The sequence below is a fragment of the Acomys minous genome (genome assembly GCF_964271855.1).
Source record: "Acomys minous genome assembly, chromosome: 1".
In the NCBI taxonomy this organism is placed as follows: Eukaryota; Metazoa; Chordata; class Mammalia; order Rodentia; family Muridae; genus Acomys; species Acomys minous.
Window position 1 is genome coordinate 95880419 of NC_140483.1, and position 18681 is coordinate 95899099.

General features: G+C 52.8%; 2 protein-coding genes across 11 annotated transcripts; one reads left to right on the plus strand and one right to left on the minus strand.

Moving 5' to 3' along the window:
• Positions 1-1998: 1998 nt before the first annotated feature.
• On the plus strand, positions 1999-14093 carry IL11RA (interleukin 11 receptor subunit alpha). Of its 6 annotated transcripts, XR_014780682.1 has the most exons (15): positions 2213-2231; positions 5522-5621; positions 5741-5801; positions 6817-6986; positions 7113-7227; positions 7398-7430; positions 7507-7673; positions 8401-8564; positions 9656-9797; positions 10334-10456; positions 10719-10815; positions 11021-11145; positions 11941-12186; positions 13736-13830; positions 13935-14093. XR_014780682.1 is itself a non-coding variant. In XM_084789706.1 (13 exons), exons 2-13 carry the CDS (start codon positions 5522-5524, stop codon positions 11979-11981), a joined length of 1338 nt encoding a protein of 445 aa, XP_084645832.1. In that variant the 5' UTR covers positions 1999-2116; the 3' UTR covers positions 11982-12354. The 6 variants fall into 6 exon arrangements, 5 of the variants coding, with proteins under 5 accessions (XP_084645832.1, XP_084645835.1, XP_084645831.1 ...); XM_084789706.1 differs by lacking the exons at positions 2213-2231; positions 13736-13830; positions 13935-14093 and adding an exon at positions 1999-2116 and having other exon boundaries at positions 11941-12354; XM_084789709.1 differs by lacking the exons at positions 2213-2231; positions 13736-13830; positions 13935-14093 and adding an exon at positions 2073-2116 and having other exon boundaries at positions 11063-11145; positions 11941-12354.
• On the minus strand, positions 12194-18013 carry LOC311601996 (C-C motif chemokine 27-like). 5 transcript variants are annotated; one of them, XM_084789724.1, is made up of 6 exons: positions 17035-18013; positions 16675-16742; positions 16361-16420; positions 14105-14202; positions 12738-12870; positions 12194-12534 (listed from the first exon to the last, which is right to left on the minus strand). In XM_084789724.1, the coding sequence occupies exons 2-6, from the start codon at positions 16719-16721 to the stop codon at positions 12378-12380; spliced, it is 495 nt and encodes a 164-aa protein (XP_084645850.1). In that variant the 5' UTR covers positions 16722-16742; positions 17035-18013; the 3' UTR covers positions 12194-12377. The 5 variants fall into 5 exon arrangements, with proteins under 5 accessions (XP_084645850.1, XP_084645851.1, XP_084645852.1 ...); XM_084789725.1 differs by having other exon boundaries at positions 14105-14184; positions 17035-18012; XM_084789726.1 differs by having other exon boundaries at positions 14105-14157; positions 17035-18001.
• Between the last annotated feature and the right edge of the window lie 668 nt (positions 18014-18681).

The following is an 18681-nucleotide window of genomic DNA, read 5'->3' on the forward strand; positions in this document are numbered from 1 at the left end:
TTTTCTGACACCAGAGGAGTGTGAACTGTTACATTCTGGGCTTTGGGTGATGGCTAAGTGTGACTCCAAACACTCTTGCCTACAGCTTTTCAAAAACTTGATGCAAGCATCCCCTCGCCAGCCAGACACGATGGTGCAATGCCTATAATGCCACATTGAAGGCTGAAGTAGGATTGTGAATTTGAGGCCAGTATGGCTTACTTAGCAAGACTTAGTAGTCTCTGAAACCAAAGCAAGCTGGGCCTCAGGGTACGAGTCTGTAATCCTGGCCACCCAAGAGGTTGAGAACAGGAGGGTTGCAAATTCAAGGCTAGCCTGGGTAACTTAGTGAGACTGTCTTAAAAATAAAAGGTACAGGGCTGGTACAGGGCTGGAGAGATGGATGGCTCAGCAGATAAGAGCACTGTCTGCTTTTCCAGAGGTCCAGAGTTCAATTCCCAGCCACCACATGGTAGCTCATGACCATCTATAATGTGACCTGGTGCCCTCTTCTGGCCTGCAGGTGTATATGCAGATAAAGCATTCATACATAAAAAAAGATAAAATAAAAGGTACAAAGGCCCCGTGAAGTATTTCAGTGATAGTGGTTCACTGACATTCTGAGGCCCTAAGTATGGAGAAAAAAAAATCCCACCTCCACTCTCTGAACAATATTCGGTATTGTATCCGACCCTCTTAACTTGTGATATAAACACCATTCTAAATAAGAGACTATTTTAAAAATCGCGTATTCTTAGCTTGGCAGAGTCTTCGGGAAAGGCCAGAGCCCTTTTGTGTCTATCACTGAGCCTGTTGTTGGCTCACCAAGCCTGAGCCTCAAAGTTCGGTGGGGAGAGGATGAGCAAAGCCGTAGTCCCAGTGGTCATCCCAGACACTGGGCTGCTGGCCAGAACACTGGTTTTGTGAGCGGCCACAGCTACACGCTGCTCCAGACCACAGGGGCTAAAGGGGCGGGTTGGGAGTGTCCCTGCGGCTTTGTGTTCTTGGCTTCCCCCATTTCTCTGTGTGGCATACGTAGCCTCAGTACCCACCTGCGTTCCAATCAATGCACGGGCCAGAAAGCCGTACTAAGCACAGACAGGCAGCCATCTTGAGTCTCCTTTCTCTCTGGATGTGTTTTTCTCTGTGACAATGGAGGAACAACAGACCATTTGCTTTAGGCGACCCGATGTCACGTGGTGTACTCCACATTCTAAAGCAAAGGTGAGAGAGTTATGAGTGACACAGGATGGCCAGGATGCCTTCCGACCCGTCCCATCTTTTCCAGGGGAACTGAGTCTTAGGGTTGAGGTGTCACACTAAACCTGGACCTGTAACCGGGCCTGACCTAGAAGTACCCTGGCTTTTCTCTTCCTGCCAACTAACCTGGGATCATTCTTCCTGCGACCTTGGAGTCGTTGTGGGTGCCTGGGATGGAGAATGTTGCCTGGGTCTGGAAAAATCAGACAAGTAGGCGCCTCCCTTGTTCACTGGGTCAGTGGCTGGTTTCTTAGGGCAGACGTAAATACACACACACACACACACACCCTGACCTTGCCTCATGTTTGCAATCACCTGGGAAAGTTTTAAAACACAATGCTGGGAGTCAGAAGCAATGGGCACAGGTTGTGATTTAACTGGCATGGGGTGGCGGGCCCTGGTTGTTCGAAAAGTATAATACTCAACCAAGTTTGAGAACTAGACCCACCCTCCGGTCTCCCTAATCTTATCTGGAGTCAGGGGGCACCCTCACTGAACGCAGTCAGCTGCCCAGTGGTACAGTAGGGGGCCTGAGGCTGTGTGGGCAAGGGCCTTAGCACTTCCAGGCCTGCTGTCCCTGAGGAGGACAGGCCAGGAGAGGTCAGAAGAATTGCACTTTGAGGTTTTGTCCTCGGGAAGCCTTCTCGGCCACCTTCCTCCACTAAGCCCCAGACGGGACAGGAAGTGTCCGGAGGAGGTGGAAGTGATTGGCGGTTGGAGGCTCCAATGGGCCGAGAGCCCCCACCCCTGTTTCACCTCTCACGTTCTATTGGTGCCCGGAGGAGCCGCCCCGGTTGCCCGAGCCCAGCGCTAGAGGAGAGCAGAGGCCGGGGCGGAGGGTGAGGGCGGAGGGCGCTGGCGGCGGCTGCCGCGGAAGGTGAGGCCTGCGGGGACCGGGGTGCTGACTCCCGCGTCCTGCCAAGAGGGGGCGGGGCAGGGTGGTGTGTGACCTGAAAGGCAGCCGGTGACTGATGGACGAGGAATGTGTTTGTGTGAGTTCGAGGCACTGTCTGCGCGCGCGTGTGTGTGTGACGATGTCAGTGTGTGAGGCTCTGACATCTGTTGTCATCTGGTGTGTCTGACAGCTAATGGTGACTGCGTTTTGAGAAGCGTGATTCCAGTTTGGGTCGGCTTTGTGGCACAGCATCTGTGGGCATGCGTCTGTTAGTGGGGGCGGTTTTTGTCTTGTGTGTTTGTCTGCGAGAGGACCTGTTGACCACACCAGGGAGCGTGTTTTGGGAAGCTCGGGGTGTGGGGGTTTGGGGGCGGTTTAAAAGTGGGTGGCTAGGTTGTGTGTGTGTGTGTGTGTGTGTGTGTGTGTGTGTGTGTGTGTGTGTGTGTCCGCACGCTAATGTGTGACTTCAAATGTAGAAGAGCAACAGGGAGACTTGTGACTGTGTCCTAGCATAAACTGTGTGAGAGTGAAGCTGTCTTATATTCCAGAACTATTTCAGTTGTCAAGAAAAACTGACTTTTCTAAGGAGCCTGCAGCATAGACAGACCCAGCCCCCAAGGCACAGATCTGATGGGGGGCTGGGAATGCAGCTCAGAGAGAGAGTGAGTGCTTGCCTCGTGTGAAGCCAGGGCCTGAGAAAGTTAAGTTCCATCACTGGTCCACAGCTCTTGTCTAAGGCAGGGCCACGTGTATCCTAAGCCTCTGGATTGCTGGGATCACAGGTGTGGCACATGTTTTTATATGATGCTGAGCATCAAACTCAGAGCTTTATGCGTGTTAGGCCAGCTCTACCATGTGGTTGCTGGGAACTGAACTCAGGACCTCTGGAGGAGCAGCAGACAGTGCTCTTAACCTCTGAGCCATCTCTCCAGCCCTAGGCCAGCTCTACCAATTGAACTTTATCCCCAGGTCTACTGGGGTTTCTGTTTTCATGCCTGACTCAGTTTCTTTACATCACTTTCTCTGTCCCGATGATTATTTTCCTGGAGAGATCTTTTATGTCCCTTCACAGCTTTTTTTCTCCCAGGTGTCTCTGTGTTTCTGCTTTTCTAGTTCTGTCGCCAAGCTGTCTGTCCCTCAGTGTCCCTCTGCTTACTTACTCTTTGTTTCTGGCCACACAAGGACTGGTAACTTTCATATGATTTTGATCTGTCGTTGCCAAGAGCTCCTATGAACACCTCGTGGTAAGGGGGTTGCTTACAGGGAGGACTGGGGCCCCGCACCCACCCCCACACACAGTGTGTGTCTCCGTGTCTGTGGGACCACAAGTAGGCTGAGGTGTGTAAGTGTGTCTTAAGTGTGTGTACCAGTATGTGACCGTGTCTGAGATCAGGAGCCTGAGGGTAACCGTGAGTCTTGTGTATCTGGCACAGAGGGATCAAAGGCATTTCCTGGTGCTGAGGCCCAGCGGGTGGAGGGGGGAAATAGAAATGACTGGGGCTTCAGTCCGGCTCCAGGGGGACCCGGACTCTGGCCCTTTCCTTATATTCTCCAGCGTGAGGCCTGGTTTCCCTTGGAAGTACAGCCAGCTGTGCCCCACGGCAACATTCGCTGGAGAGTGGCGAGAATAGAAATGATTATGTGTGTGCGCGTTACTTTTTATTGTGTCCACATGTGTTCGAGTGAATATCTTTCTGCTAACTGTACCCAGTGACTCCCTGAGTAAATATGGCTTCGGTGGCTCTGTGAGAACACAGGAAATCTTCTAGCGACAGGGACACCAGCAGAAGCAACCCTTCTCTCTCCCTCTTGCTGGTCCTGGCTGGGTCTCTGGCTTCCTTTCCAGCTTGAAGGGGAGGGAGGCCTCTTTCCTTCCCAGGCCCTGGGGTGGGAGGGAATGAGAGAGGAGGGGGGGAGGAAGGGAGTTGGGGGGGGGAGGGGAGGAGGAGGAGGGGACCTGTGAAGCTCTAATGCCCCAGGGGGCGGGGCAGAGCACGGGAGGGAGGGGATGGTTCTGGGGTCCCAGGACTCAGTGGAGCAGGAGATACTTGCTGTAGCCTGTAGGAGGAAGTCTTGGAGGCCATGGACACTCAGACACTGTGATTACCGAGGTAGGGTGGGGGCTAAACAGGGCAAATGGGGCTGGGGACCCCCGGTGCACGCGCGGTGTGTGTGTGTGTGTGTGTGTGTGTGTGTGTGTGTGTGTGTGTGTGTACAAGATAGTCGGATGACACAGCTGTCTGAAGGCCTCATTCTGTGTTACTCTGGAGGGGGTCTTCTGGCACTTTGTGTGAGGGCTTGCTGGCTGCCCCTTTCTTACTAAATTAAGCCGCTGCCCCTCTCCAGCCCTTTCTCTCAGCACCCCAGCCCTGTATGCACACTTCTCAGACTTTGAGTTCCTGCTGCCCCAGTCCAGAACTCTTGCCTTTTGTTCCCCAACCCCATTGCCTATTGGTCCTCAATACCTTTCTGTACCCCCCACCCCACACTCGGTGCTATGGTCCTCACTCACACCAGACTCCTGTTTCCTCAGGCTGCAAGTTCCTCCTCCCTTCTCAGCCACCCTGTCTCCATCTCCATCTGCTGGCTCCTCGCCTGCTCCCAGCTTCTGGCAGCAGCCAGGGCATCTGGATCCACTTGATTCTGCAGCCCCAGCATGCACCGTCGCTCCATCAGGCCTCACAGGCTCGAAACCAACATGATTTCAAGCCAGGCTCATCTGAGTGGCCCAAGTGCTAGAGCGAGAAGCCAGGCCTAGGCTAGAGGCTTGGCAGGCAGAGCAGGGATAGGGCCTCATGTTGGGATTACGGGGTACATTTGGACCCATCATGCCAGCTCCCTATCTTAGGGTGATCGAGTTTGCTGTAGATTGGCTAGATGCAATAATTAGCCTTGGTCAGTTTGGGGGTGGGTGCCAGAATTCCCAGCAGCTGAATTTTATGGGTTAATGGGAGTGGCTGAGCTGCTGCCAGCCCTCGGTGCCAGGGGTGAGCGCCAAGGGTGGTGTGTATGTGTGTATGTGTGTGTGTGTGTGTGTGTGTGTGTGTGTGTGTGTGTGTGTGTGAGGGGGGAGGTGAATGCTGGCACGGACTGTTGCCTCTGGCTTTTGTTCTGGGCCTTAAGCCCAGGATTGGTGTGTGTGTGTGTGTGTGTGTGTGTGTGTGTGTGTGTGTGTGTTCTTGCACATTCATACCTCACAAGGACAAATACACACAGCACTGGGTGTACGGTGGGAAAGGGGCGGTCAGGTTAGATGTCTCAGTTATTTCTATTAGCCCCATTTCTCTTGATGCCTCAGTTTTGCTAAGGAAGCCCCAGCTTTGGAGAGGACCAGCCAGGCTTTAGCTCATGGATGGGCAACTCCTAAGTGTCCCGTTTTCTCCACAGATGAACAGCAGCTGCTCGGGGCTGAGCAGGGTCCTGGTGGCTGTGGCTACAGCCCTGGTGTCTTCCTCCTCTCTCTGCCCCGAAGCCTGGGGTCCTCCAGGTAAGGAAATAACTCCGCAGGCCTTGACACCATGACCCCACGGGGGTGGGGTGGGGGCTTAGCAGCCTGCTCCTCACCCCGTAGAAGAGAAGATGCCTCATCTCAGATCCTCTTCACAGGTGTCCAGTATGCGCAGTCCGGCAGGCCAGCGATGCTGTGCTGCCCTGGAGTGAATAGTGGGTGAGTGTTTACCTACCCGTTACTCACATACTCACGGCCCTTTCTTGACCCTGCCCAGACCGCGCGTTCCCTCCTATGCTTGCTTCCTCTGCCTGTCAGCCTTTCCTAACCCTCCAACTGTACTTACTTAGTAGAAAATACAGCCTGATATTGGGGATGTAGCTTATCTGGCGCGTACAAGGCCTTGGGTTTGATACCTAGTACCAAAAAAATCATCAGCCTGTCAACTAGCCAGCATGTTTGAGTGCCTGCTAAGGTGCCTGGTCTACTGCATGAGATACAGCAAGATGCATAACTTCAAGAGCTTTCATCCTAGTGAGGCAGACAGTGAGCACACAAGAATCTTACCAGGCCAGCCGGGCATGGTGGCACACACCTTTAATCCCAGCACTCAGGAGGCAGAGGCAGGCGGATCGCTGTGAGTTCGAGGCCAGCCTGGTCTACAAAGTGAGTCCAGGACAGCCAAGGCTACACAGAGAGACCCTGTCTCACAAAAACCAAAAAAAAAAAAAAAAAAAAAGAATCTTACTAGGCCAAAAAGCAGCAGCTGCATGCAGGTTAGAGCAGACACACTCCTGACAGAGGCAACTGCTTGTGAGCATGCCCTGAGGTAGGGATGACCTCAGCATTAAGGAACAGAAAGAAGACAACGCAGACTGTGGGGAAGGAAGGTTGAGATGAGAAAGGAAAAGGAGGCAAAAGTAGACTACAGAGGACTTTATAAAGAGAAGGGAATTCGGGCTTTGGTTTGGCCTCTTCTTTCTTGTTTTTATTTTATTACTTTGTTTATTTTGGTACCCGGGAATGGCCTGGGACTTGCTAATGTAGCTCAGATTGGCCTCAGACTTACAGGCCTCCCTACTCCAAGTTCAGCCTCCTGAGATGTGACTGTCATGCGCCACCAACACCAAGCATGGATCCTGGTTTTATTGCAAGTGTGCTTAGGAGCCCTCAGAGAACAATTGAGTGGCCTGACTTAGTCTCGCTCTGTCTCCTCACCTCATCTCACCTCTAGGACACCAGTGTCCTGGTTCCGGGATGGGGAATCAAGGCTGCTCCAGGGACCCGACTCTGGACTAGGACACAGACTGGTCTTGGCCCAGGTGGACAGTGCCGATGAGGGCGCTTACGTCTGCCAGACCCTGGATGGTGTATCTGGGGGCATGGTGACCCTGAAGCTGGGCTGTGAGTTAGGGAAGAGGGCGGTGAAGAGCCATGGGATTCCTATGGGGACCTGAGGCCTGAGCAAGCCCTCTGGGATAGCGAGGAGCTAAGGATGTGTCAGCCTGCAGCTGTGGTCTATGTCTCCAGCTCCCCCAGCTCGTCCCAAGGTCTCCTGCCAAGCAGTGGACTACGAAAACTTCTCCTGTACTTGGAGTCCGGGCCAGGTCAGCGGTTTGCCTACCCGCTACCTCACTTCCTACAGGTATGTGTGGGTGTGTCTGGTATGCGTGCCTATGGAATTGGGGGTTTTGGCACGATTTTGGTATGGGAGGCAGGGAGGGAAAGTTCTGACAAATTCACAGTGAAGGCGGGGGTGGGGTGGGGTGGGGGACCTCTTTTCCTCCTGACCTCAGATGGCACCTTTTCTACCAGGAAGAAGACCCTACCAGGAGGTCAGAGTCAGAGGTAGGACATGAGAGAAAGACTGGGGACTCTCACTTGTGTCCTATTTCCAAAATCTAAGACTCTCCATCCTTTCTAGGGAAAGCCCATCCACGGGGCCCTGGCCATGCCCACAGGACCCTCTGGAGGCTTCGCGATGTGTGGTCCACGGGGCAGAGTTCTGGAGTGAGTACCGGATCAACGTGACTGAGGTGAACCCACTGGGGGCCAGCACAAGCCTACTGGATGTGAGATTACAGAGCATCTGTGAGTATCCCAGACCCCTGTGCCTCCTTCCCAGACCCACATCACAGACCCAAACATACACACACACACACACACACACACACACACACACACACTTTTTAGTTTTGTTTGTTTTTCTGAGACAGGACAGAGTTTCTCTGTGTAGATCTGGCTGGCCTGGACTCCCTTTGTAGACCAGGCTGGCCTCGAACTAACAGAGATCCGCCTGCCTCTGCATCCTTAAGAGCTGGGATTAACAGGCACAGGCCACCGCACCCAGCTGACTCACACCCTCTTTGTTTCAACTTCCAAGTGCTCTCCTTTTCACACGTAAGGAGTAGGTGGTCACAGGGTGAGCTGCTGCCACTCCCTGCACATCCTAACAGACTCCTGCCTCTAGGCCCTATGCTGGAGGCAACCCAATCCCAAACTCCCCCTGTGCAGGGGATTTGGCTTGCTGGTTCCTTCTTGACCTGAGTGTGGGAGGGGAGAAGGCAGTAAATTTAGGGCCAATGTGGATGGAAAGAAGAATCCCTTTTATTATTCAAACTTACCAAACTCTGCTCCCGGATTGCTGCTTATTTTATAATAAGGATGACAGACAGATCCTGAGGCTAAACGAGTGATTAAATTTGGCATTTCCTCTTCTTCCTGGGTGGTGTCCGACTAAAGTACTTCTGTGCACACATTGTGGGAAGAGATGAGTACCTGTCGCTTACCCTGAATTTTTGCATCTGGCTACCCTTAGTGCGTCCTGATCCACCGCAGGGACTACAGGTGGAGCCAGTACCTGGCTACCCTCGGCGCCTGCTCGCCAGCTGGGCATACCCTGCCTCCTGGCCTCGTCAACCCTACTTCCTGCTCAAGTTCCGGTTGCAATACCGTCCAGCGCAGCATCCAGCCTGGTCCACGGTGAGGTCTGCAATGTGTCTCAATTTTTTTTTTTTTTATTTTTCGAGACAGGGTTTCTCTGTGTAACCTAAGCTGTCCCGGAGTCGCTTTGTTGTAGACCAGGGTGGCCTCGAACTCACAGTGATCCTCCTGCCTCTGCCTCCCACGTGCTGGGTTTACAGGTGGCGCGCCACCATGCCTGGCTATGTCTCAGTTTTGGTCTTTGGATTCTGTCTCTGTTTTTGAGACCTGGAATAGTCTGCATAGTTTCCCGACATTGGCAGGTCTCAGAAGACCTGACTTTCTCCTCTATGTAATGTTCCCAGGTGCTGAGCTGGATGCTGGGAGTTACAGTTGGTAGGACTTCTGTCCTGGCTAACTAACTATAATGCAAGCCTGTCTGTGAAATACAGAAATGGCTTAAAAAAAAATGTGAAATACAGAAATGGCTTAAAAAAAAAATCTCTCCTAGGGTTTGGGAAAATGGCTTCCGCGTGTAAAGCAATTGCTGTGTAAGTGCAACGACCCGAGTTTGAGTCCTCAGAACCCACATAAAGCCAGGCGAGGCAATGCAGTCTGTAACCTGAGGGCTCCAAAGCATTTACTCAGAGGACCCTCCTCAAATACACATTCCCATGGCTAGCTGAGAACAGTGACTGTCCGCTTCCAGAAATGTCAAAGATTGGTTGCTATCTGTCCTGGGAAACAGCCTCTTTACCTCATAATCTGCATTCAGAGCTGACTGCCTGCTACATGCCACACATTTGACAGGTGTTATCTCCGTTAGGTGTAGTCACCCCTGTTTTACAAACGAGGAAGCTGAGAACAGAGAGGCAGACAGTCCACTCAGCAAGTAGCTTAACAAAGTTTTGAACGCACACAGATTAGCACCACTGTAGACCCTCTAAGAAACCACTACATGCTTCCATTTTCCAAGCCTCAGATGTAGATTCTGTGCCATTAGCCACTCAACATGGGGCCTAGGCCCTCTCTACCAGGCTGGTGGAGATGGCAATGTGAGAAAGGGGTGCTCTTTCTGGGCCTGGGGCTGGGCAGGTTCTTTACGTACAGCTCAGACCCTTTCCTGAGGAACTAACCATCTTTGCCTCCAGGTTGAGACTATTGGCTTGGAAGAGGTGATAACAGACGCTGTGGCAGGGCTGCCCCACGTGGTACGAGTCAGTGCCAGGGACTTCCTGGACGCTGGCACCTGGAGTGCCTGGAGCCTGGAGGCCTGGGGTACTCCTAGCACTGGTGAGAGAAAAAGACAAAGAAATGGGCAGAGCCCTTGCCCAAAGCAACTATCAGCTAGGCACTTTAAAAAAAAATTACTTTATTTATCATGTATGTACAGTGTTTTGCCTGCATGCACACCAGAAGAGGGCGCCAGATCTCATTATAGATGGTTGTGAGCCACCATGTGGTTGACTGGGAATTGAACTCAAGACCTTTGGAAGAGCAGCCAGTGCTTTTAACCGCCGAGCCATCTCTCTAGCCCCAGCTAGACACTTTTACACATCCCCCTTGTTAGGGTCCTTCAGCACTTGCTATCGCTGTCCAGTGCGACAGCTTTGGGGGCCTGAAGCCCTGCCCTGACTTTAGCCCCGAGTCTGCGCCTCTGCACATACAGAGCATATATCTGCAAGCCTACAAGCCAGGTTCTCGGGAGCTGGCCCGTACCCTTTGAAACTGCCTCATAGCGCCCCCCCCCCCCAACACACCTTAAACTTAGGTTCTGGCCCTGCCCCTGCCTTACAAAGGCAGAAGCTTCTATGTATACCTCTCTTCAGGTCCCCTGCAGGACGACACACCCGATGGGAGACAGGCACACAAACAGCAGCAAGAGGCAGGAGCCCAGGAGGACGGTCCCACTTCTCCAAGGCCTTCTGTGCAACCAGACTCAAGACCGCTCGGTAAGCTTGGTGAATTCACAATGGTGTGTGGAGCACTTGGGAGGCAGAGGCAGGTGGATCGCTGTGAGTTTGAGGCCAGCTGAATCCAGGACAGTCAAGGCTGCACAGAGAGACCCTGTCTCAAAAACAAAAACAAAACAAACAAACAAAAAAAAAAACACCAAACAGACAACGGTGTGTGGAGGATGAAAGTCCTAGACAGAAGGTAGCACCAGGGGCGGCTAACATGGCTCTCCCAGTGACAAGGAGCCTTCTCCCTCAGATCACAGGGACCCCATGGAGCAAGTGGCTGTGTTAGCATCTTTGGGAATCTTCTCCTTCCTTGGCTTGGCTGTTGGAGCTCTGGCACTGGGGCTCTGGTAAGTGAGCACTACTGGTGCCTTAGCTGTAATCCCCCCCCAGAGCCCCGCTTGGATGCCGAGACCACCTTGCCCCACCGTCCCCACCGCCTGCTGCCTGCCTGCCGGACCTGCCTGACTTTGGAACCTTCTCCCCACCTGGCTGTCCTCTCCATCATGATTTTTCACTAACTTCTTCACCCCGTGCTAATAAATCCTCTTGGAGGAGACACAGAACTAGGGAGACGGCTGCCCTTTTGTGCTCCAGGCTGAGGCTACGGCAGGACGCGAAGGACGGGCCTCAGAAACCCAGTTTCTTGGCACCAATGATCCCGGTGGACAAGCTTCCCGGTGAGCAGCACTTAGCAATCTGTGGCCCCACTTGAGTGTCCGGCCCAAGAACCTGAGGCCCTGCAAATTCTGTGGCTCCTGGGCATGGCTGGAGTTAGGCCTTTCACTCCAGAGTGCCTAGTCTCAGAAGTGGGTCTCTTCCCTCTTGAAGTCTTGGGAATTCCAGGTAGCTCCCTTCAGTTTCAAGGTGTCAGAACTGGAAATTTCCACCCCCGCGCCGCCCCCCCCCCCCCCAGCTCTCTCATATGTATTGAATCAATTCTTGCTCTTCTCCCTGACTTGAAAATTTCAATTTTAGCACTAACGTGTGTTTGTGTGTATGATATGTGTCTGCTGGGTCAGAGGACAACTTTGTGAAGTTCCCTTTTTCTATCTTTACAGGGGTTCTGGGGACTGGCCTCAGGCTTGCTTGGCAGCGCTCCACCGAGCTTTCTGCCACCTCTACCCCTAGGCCCAAAGCTATGCCTACCTCCTTATCTTTAGGCTGTTAGGGCTCTCTCAAAAGTAGGCTCTTCTGGCCAGGTGGTGGTGGCGCATGCCTTTAATCCCAGCACTTGGGAGGCAGAGGCAGGCTGATCTCTGTGAGTTTGAGGGCAGCCTGGTCTACAAAGTGAGTCCAGGACAGCCAAGGCTACACAGAGAGACCCTGTCTCGAAAAACTAAAAAAAAAAAAAAAAAAAGTAGGCTCTTCTGTTCCACCCCCAGAGTGTTTGGCTTGGGAATGTCCCCCCTTTTATTTTCAGGATGTCTGGACCCATGTCCTGCTGTCTCCTGATTTGCTCCCCGTTCTTCTAGGCGTTCCAAACCTGCAGAGGACCCAGGAGAACTTCAGCTGATTTCCCCTGTAACCCGGTCAGACTCAGACCCGAGAGGTCAAGTGGACAGGCAGAAAGACACAGGGCGGTGGATCGCTGTGGGTGGAGGTCTCAGCTGGAAGCCTGGAGCCCTTTCCTTTGAGACCTGATATTCCAAACTTGCTGCCAGCTGAATGCTCTGTGGACCTCTGATGTCATCCTTGAGGTGGAAGTCCACTCAAGGAATGTATGTATATGTGCATGTCTGTGTCCATGTGTGACCGTGTGTGTGTGTGTGTGTGTGTGTGTGTGTGTGTGTGTGTGTGTAGATGATTGGAGTGTGTGTGCAGTCTTGGCCTTAACCCTTATGGGGACTGGCAAGAGTTGAAATAAAGAGACAGAAGAAAGTTCTGGAGATTATTGTTTAATGTTGTCTTATTAGTTTTGCTCTTGTGGGCTTGAGGACATTTTCTTTTGTAGTAGCAGGTTTAAGTTGGGTACAGTCCCCTGGAGCCTTTTCCCATGGTGCGCAAGCCACCGAGCCAGGCTGCGGTTCTGGGGATGAACACAAACACTACGCCGAGCCAGGTGGAGCCTGGGAAGGGAAAAGTCCAAAGCTAAGCCCATAGCTGGGGGTTGGTGAGGGGAGCTTAGGTCTAGAGTTCAGGAGTGAGGGGTAAGAGCCGGACAAGACCCTGAGGAGGTGTTAGAGTTAGCACTGGGCTAGGGGTGGGATCAGCCTCGCGGGCTCCGACTGAGGGCAACGTTAGAGGTATCAAGGTTGGGGGCAGAACTCACACAACAGCCTGAAGGTGACAGTCCCCGTCAGCCTCCTGCAGCTCCACTCGGATGATCCTCCTTAGCACCCTGATCGGGAGTGGTTGTCTGTAGAGCTGAGTACAGCAGCTATTGCTGGAAGGCATTGGCAAGGCTGGAGAACAACAGGGCCATGTCTTTAGAAAGGTCCAGACCCACAGCTGCTCTATTAGACGGCTAGAGGTTGAGTTTTCTTGGCCCGTTCCATCTAGTTCATTCGCTCAACGTTCTATACTACCCCCCCCACCCACCCAAGAACTTACCTGCTCCAGGGCCCGGGCTCAGAAGCAACATCAGCAGGAGGATGCTGGTGGGAAAGATCCCCTCCATGCTCTCAGCCTAGTAGATAGCTCCTTCTCACTCATCCCCTCTACTCCCCTCCCTTTTATCTGGCTGTCTTTTGCCTCGGGGCACCGGGTGAGTCAGAGACAGGTGGCAATGCCTTGCTTATCTTGTGATACTGAGCTCTAACTCTTGGCCTGTTGTCACTGAACCCATCCCCTTCCTGGACTGCCAGTTCCCATGGGCTTATAAGGCCTGGACTGAGAAGATGGGAGAGATGTAGCGAATGATGTAGGGGCTGGTGTTACAGAAGCTTGGACAGCCAGGACCCACTGTAGCATCCACTAATAGCCATTCACACTCATACCCATAGCCGCACATTCACAGTCATACTTTGGTCATGCAACCTCATAAAGTCACGCCCATGAATGTATAGTCATAGACAAAACCCATACAGACCCAGCTATACCCAGAAGCCCCACCGTAATGCCGTTGCATTTCCACAATCATCCCTCTGTACCGTGCCAGTGCACACATATTCTGATGGAAGAGTTTGTGGGTGGGTAGGAACAGGAGGCAGGCCAGCGCTAACCTGCCTTCATCTTCTCCTCCCTACTCCCTGCCCTGGCCTGCATTTTTTTTTTTATCAGAAGAAACTGATGGGACTGGGCCCCTAACAGACTCTTCTTGGCCAACAGGGAAACTTTCACCATGAAGATAAGGAGGGAGACTGAGGTGGAAAAAGGAGGAGAAATAAAAGCTCTTTGATGCTTGGTTGCTGATGTTGAAACAGGTAAAAGGGGGGTAGGGCAGAGCGGTGGCACATGCCTTTATTTATTTATTTATTTATTTATTTATTTACTTATTATTTATTTTGGCACACGTCTTTATTTCCAGTGTGTGGGAGGCAGAGGCAGAGGCAGGTCCATCTCTTTGAGTTTGAGACTAGCCTGGTCCTCACAGTGAGTTCCAGGCTAGCCTGGGCTACACAGTGAGATCCTGCCTCAACAAGCAAGCCAAGCAACGGAACTCCCAGAAGACAACAAAGTCCCTCTCTCAAAGCTCACCTTCTTGCTTCGGCGTCGTCTTGTTCCACGGATGCCAGCTTGTCAGTGGGAGCCTGGGGGATTCCAGACTTAGTCTCTGGCTTGTTGGAGACATCGGACTCAAGAGCAAAGTTAGGTCTCTTGGGATCCCAGTTCTATTCTCTGTCCACGCTGGGCTTGAAGGAACATACCCCCTCCCAACCCAGGTTCAGAAATACCCATTTCCCCATCCTGCTATTCCCCTTCCTTCCACGCAAAATCCCGACTCATCTGGAGTCAGTTCCTTCTGCAAAGCAGTGAACTGCGTAGGGTGTGGTGGGCTTGTTGGGGTAACGGCCCAGACTCCTAATCTGGGGATTTCGATCCTCAAGTTCTGCTCTGGATTTGAAATACAATCATAACCCCAACCATCCATCCCTTATCTGGATGATACCTTTTCTGCTCTGAGGCCAGCCATCTTCTGCGGGGTGGAGCACCCTGGGAGATGGCTTCCACTGGCCCTGAGCAGCTTGTTCATTACAGCTAGGCTGAAAACCCAAGCCTTGCTTCCTCCTGTCCAGGGTGAGACCCAAAGGTTCCTTCTGAACATTGACTCAGAGGTCTTGTGACAGTCTGGGAAGACATGGGCCCAGGCCTAGGCAAAGCATTGGAAGGGGTCTTTGCTATAGAGATCGTGAGGAAATGGCCAGAGGCTTGCATGCTGGAAGGTAACCACAACCCAGAGGCCACGCATCCTGCATTTCCGGTACCAGAGGCTTCAGGGCATCTCTCTTCTAGTCTAGACCTTTGCCCCAGGGCTTGGATGTAGCACCAAGAGAGACATTCTAAGGAAATCCCCCTGTTCTCTTATTTTGTCGCATGTGTTCTCTCTTAGCTGGTTGCCTGCCATTTGTGTGTGCTCTTGGACTTGCTACTTGGGATATCTTTGGAAGGCAGAAACACTTTCCTGGCTGTGTACCCATCTGTCCTTTCTGTCTTCTTCAAAGATACAGAGGCCAAGTTTTCTTTCCCATCAAAAGCTGCCACGGCAGGGGCAGGGCCAGGCTACAAGTCAGCTTTGGGCTCAGCCAGACCTAGGCCGTCTCCACAACACAATCCTCAGGTGTCCTTCCTGGTGCTGGGGTTAAGTGTGTGGGTGGACAGGTCTGACTGTTGGCCACCGTAGGGGTCATTGGTTCTAGAGTGACTTGGGCTGACAAGATTAAAATAGGGGTGGCAGGACCCTTTTAAGGAAGTAGCAGGAACTGTCTGTTCTTGCTGATGCCAAGTATTTTTAAAACTGCGAGCAAGGGCTGGCAAGATGGCCATGGTGCCAAGCCTGAGGACCTGGCTTCCATCCCTGAAACCCATACAGTAGAAAAAAAAAACAAAAAAACAACAAAAAAAAAAAAAACCAAAAAACTGATTCTTAGAAGCTGTCCTTTGGCCTCTGCATGCACATGCACTGTGGTGGGCATACGTACACACACATGCAAATACGCACATATAATAAAATTAAAGACAAAAGACTGGGATCAGATGGGGGAGCCGGTTTGGGATTTTAACTATCGGAAACACCTTAGACCCTCAACCCTTGTCATTCTCCTGAGGTAGATAGGTGGAGGTGGCCTCTAAGGGACTAGTCCTTCCTCTCACTGACAGCTGACTCTGTAACTCTGGCTGAAATGTTTTAGATCCACTCCCAGGAAAAGAAGACATTTGGCAAAGCGCCAGCTAGAGGAAAGTGGTGACAGCTGGAGTTGTGGGAACTCCAGTTGTGGGAACACTGATAAGGGGGGGGGGGAGTGTTGGTTTTGGGGAGGGTGTGGCAGGGAGCCTGTTACTGATAGTAATTGGAAGGCTGACAATGATGAGGGACCCTTGGAAGCATGCAAGGGCATCCTACCAGGGAGGCACATGCCCTGTGGGTAAGGAAAACAGCAGGTGTGGAGTGGGATTCCCAGCACCAAAGGCGGCTGCGGCGGTAAAAGTCAGGAAGGCAGTGGGCGTGACTTTTAAATCTTTAATGCACCTGCTGTCTGTGCAGCGGTGGTAGGGGTGCGACAGAGGAGACCACGACCTGGGCGCTGGGGAGCAGGCCTCAGGCCGCTCGACAAACAGCTCATAAGGCCCCGCAGAGGCTCCAGCTTCTGCTCCCGGGGGTGCGCCGAGCTGTAGGGCGACCCGACAAGGACATGAGGCGGGGCAGGGGCGCCTGGGCTCCCCCCCGCCCGCATCCGTTCTCCAGACACTGAACTAGGCGTTCAAGCCCGCCCCGTGAGATCGCAGCCCCCTCACCTCCGCTCCCTGCGCCACATTCGCAGCCAAGGGAAAAAGTAGAAGCAGCCCCAATAGATCCTGCAAAGAGAAAGCAGAGCCCGACCGAGAGGGGCGGGGCTGACCCACAGACCCCACCCCTGGAACCTAGCCCGCGAGGAAGCCCCGCCCCCAGGAAGCTGGCCCCGCCCCCAGGGGCTGGACAGCAGCAGCCCACGCCCCTCCAGGGCCCGCTCCGCCCGCCCCTGGACGCGAACCTTCCCCCCTCCTCCCCTCCCTCCCCACCCCCCTGGCCGCACATCCCTCCTCCGCACCTCCCGCCTCCACCCACTCACTCCTCCTCAGCTTCCAGCGCCACCTCGTATCGCCTCAATCGCGACATGTCCCGGGCTCCGAACGGTTCCTGGGGGACAGGACGATGGGAAGACTTATTCCCAGCCGCAAGACCCCTTCTCCACCATTCCCGGGACGAGTGTGAATAATCCTCAGGTACTCTGAGGCAGGCGGCCCCCTGGCAGCCGACTGCCACATCGGGACAGGATGGGGTTGATGGTATGGAAGTCACTGGAAGTTAAAGCGTTAGGAGGACGGTTATCTAGGGACCGGGACGAGGAGTCGTCAGGAAGTCTGGCGGCAGTGGGGCTGGGACATTTAGGGCCCTGGATCAAGATATTTTTTTCAGGGGCTGAAGTCACCTGAAGGGGGGCCCAGGGGTCGGCACAGCCTAAACTCCCCGCCCTCCCTGGCTCCTCCCCGGAAACGGACCGTTAGCAATTACATCACAGGGATACCTTCGCACTCTAGGGGTGGGGCTTGCGTATCTCCCGGAAGGGGAGGGACCAATCTACACCCCCCCCCTTCCCCGAAGATGTGAGCTCACAATGTTACCTTAAGAAGTGGCATTGTGTTTTTGTGGCTTAAGGGGCGTAGTCGTTGTTTATTAAGAGGCCGGACACAGAATCCTCATATCTGGGATGCAGACAAATTTTAGAGTTTATCACACTGGTAGGAGGTGACCTTAATTCTCTTCACAGTACCCTACCCCCTCCATCTCCCCCCTCCCCACTTTCCTGACTTTTACCTTGTCAATCGTTTTTCTTGCTTGCCAGCCCTCGAACGACCTCAGGCCAGAATAGGCCACCAAAGATCACATCCTACACAGCAGGCGAGACTATGGAAATATTTCTTAGCTCAGTAGCCTTGGCCAAATCATCTAATAGATTTTATTTTATTTTTTCACATTCAGTTAATCATGTGGTATTGAGTGTCTAGGAAATGGTATGGGCACTCCTCTTCCTCTTCCCCTTCCTCCTCTTCTTTTTCGGTTTTTTTGAGACAGGGTTTTCTCTGTGTAGCCCTGGCTGTTCTGGACTCACTTTGTAGACCAGGCTGGCCTTGAACTCACAATGATCCGCTTGCCTCTGCCTCCCGAGCGCTGGGATTAAAGGCGCGTGCCACCATGCCCCGCTGCTTTTAAACTTCTTAGTAGCTGCATTAGTTTCTTACTCCTTGATTTCTGTTCTGACCATGACAGCCATCAGGAGTTTGGATGGGAGGTGGGAAAGATGGCTTAGACTCTGGTGGAGGGCCGGAGCTTAGTTCCCAGCACATGCGGGTATGTGGGTGCCAGAAGTGGGTGCGTCTGGCCTCCGAGGGCACCAGCTTTCATGTGCACACACCCCCTCATAATTGAAAATAAAATCCTTTTTTAAAAAATGTAAAAACTGTGTGTGTGTGTGTGTGTGTGTGTGTGTGTGTGTGTGTGTGTGTTGCATTGTTACCCCTAGGAAAGGTTTACAATATTGATCTCATGAGGTATTTGAACTGCGGGAGTCAGGGTGAAGAGTGAGCTCCTGTTGCCTTCACTTTCCTGCCAGGATGGACAGACCACCTCAGACTGTGAGCTAAAATAAACCCTTCCTCCTTTAAGTTACCTTTGTGGAGTATCTTCCGGCAGCAACAGAGAAGAAAGTAAGACTCCACCTCTTCCCTATAGCTTTGAGATATGTGGGGGTTGGAGGAGGGAGGGAGGGTGAGCCAGCCCCTGCCATTCTTGGAACACAGTCCCAGGAGCAGAGCATGACCTTCCCAGAGCCACTGCCGGGCCTGCGTAGCCATCGCCTGTGAGCTCCACCCCGCCCGTGATGAGCAGGGCCAAAAGAAAACGCTCTCATATCACATCCAATCCTTATGCCTTGTGTTTCTGGTTTACCCTCCTGGTCTGGCCATTCCTGCCCCCTCTCCTCTCTTGATCCATTTTTCTATGTTCCATAGCTTTCAGGAATGTCCAGAGATGAAAATTGTTTATGGGCTGTTTTTCTTCCTGTAGGCCATTTTTATCT

Bases quoted from the DNA above. Each gene is read 5' to 3' on its own strand.
- IL11RA (XM_084789706.1), top strand. From the start codon at position 5,522: ATGAACAGCAGCTGCTCGGGGCTGAGCAGGGTCCTGGTGGCTGTGGCT. The intron at 7,431-7,506 runs GTAGGACATGAG...CATCCTTTCTAG, and splicing joins CCAGGAGGTCAGAGTCAGAG to GGAAAGCCCATCCACGGGGC. The intron at 11,146-11,940 runs GTGAGCAGCACT...CCGTTCTTCTAG, and splicing joins CCCGGTGGACAAGCTTCCCG to GCGTTCCAAACCTGCAGAGG.
- LOC311601996 (XM_084789723.1), bottom strand. From the start codon at position 14,672: ATGTTCAGAAGGAACCTTTGGGTCTCACCCTGGACAGGAGGAAGCAAG. The intron at 14,181-14,516 runs GTATCATCCAGA...CCAACAAGCCAG, and splicing joins CTGGCCTCAGAGCAGAAAAG to AGACTAAGTCTGGAATCCCC. The intron at 12,871-14,104 runs GTGAGCTTTGAG...GTTGTTCTCCAG, and splicing joins GACGACGCCGAAGCAAGAAG to CCTTGCCAATGCCTTCCAGC.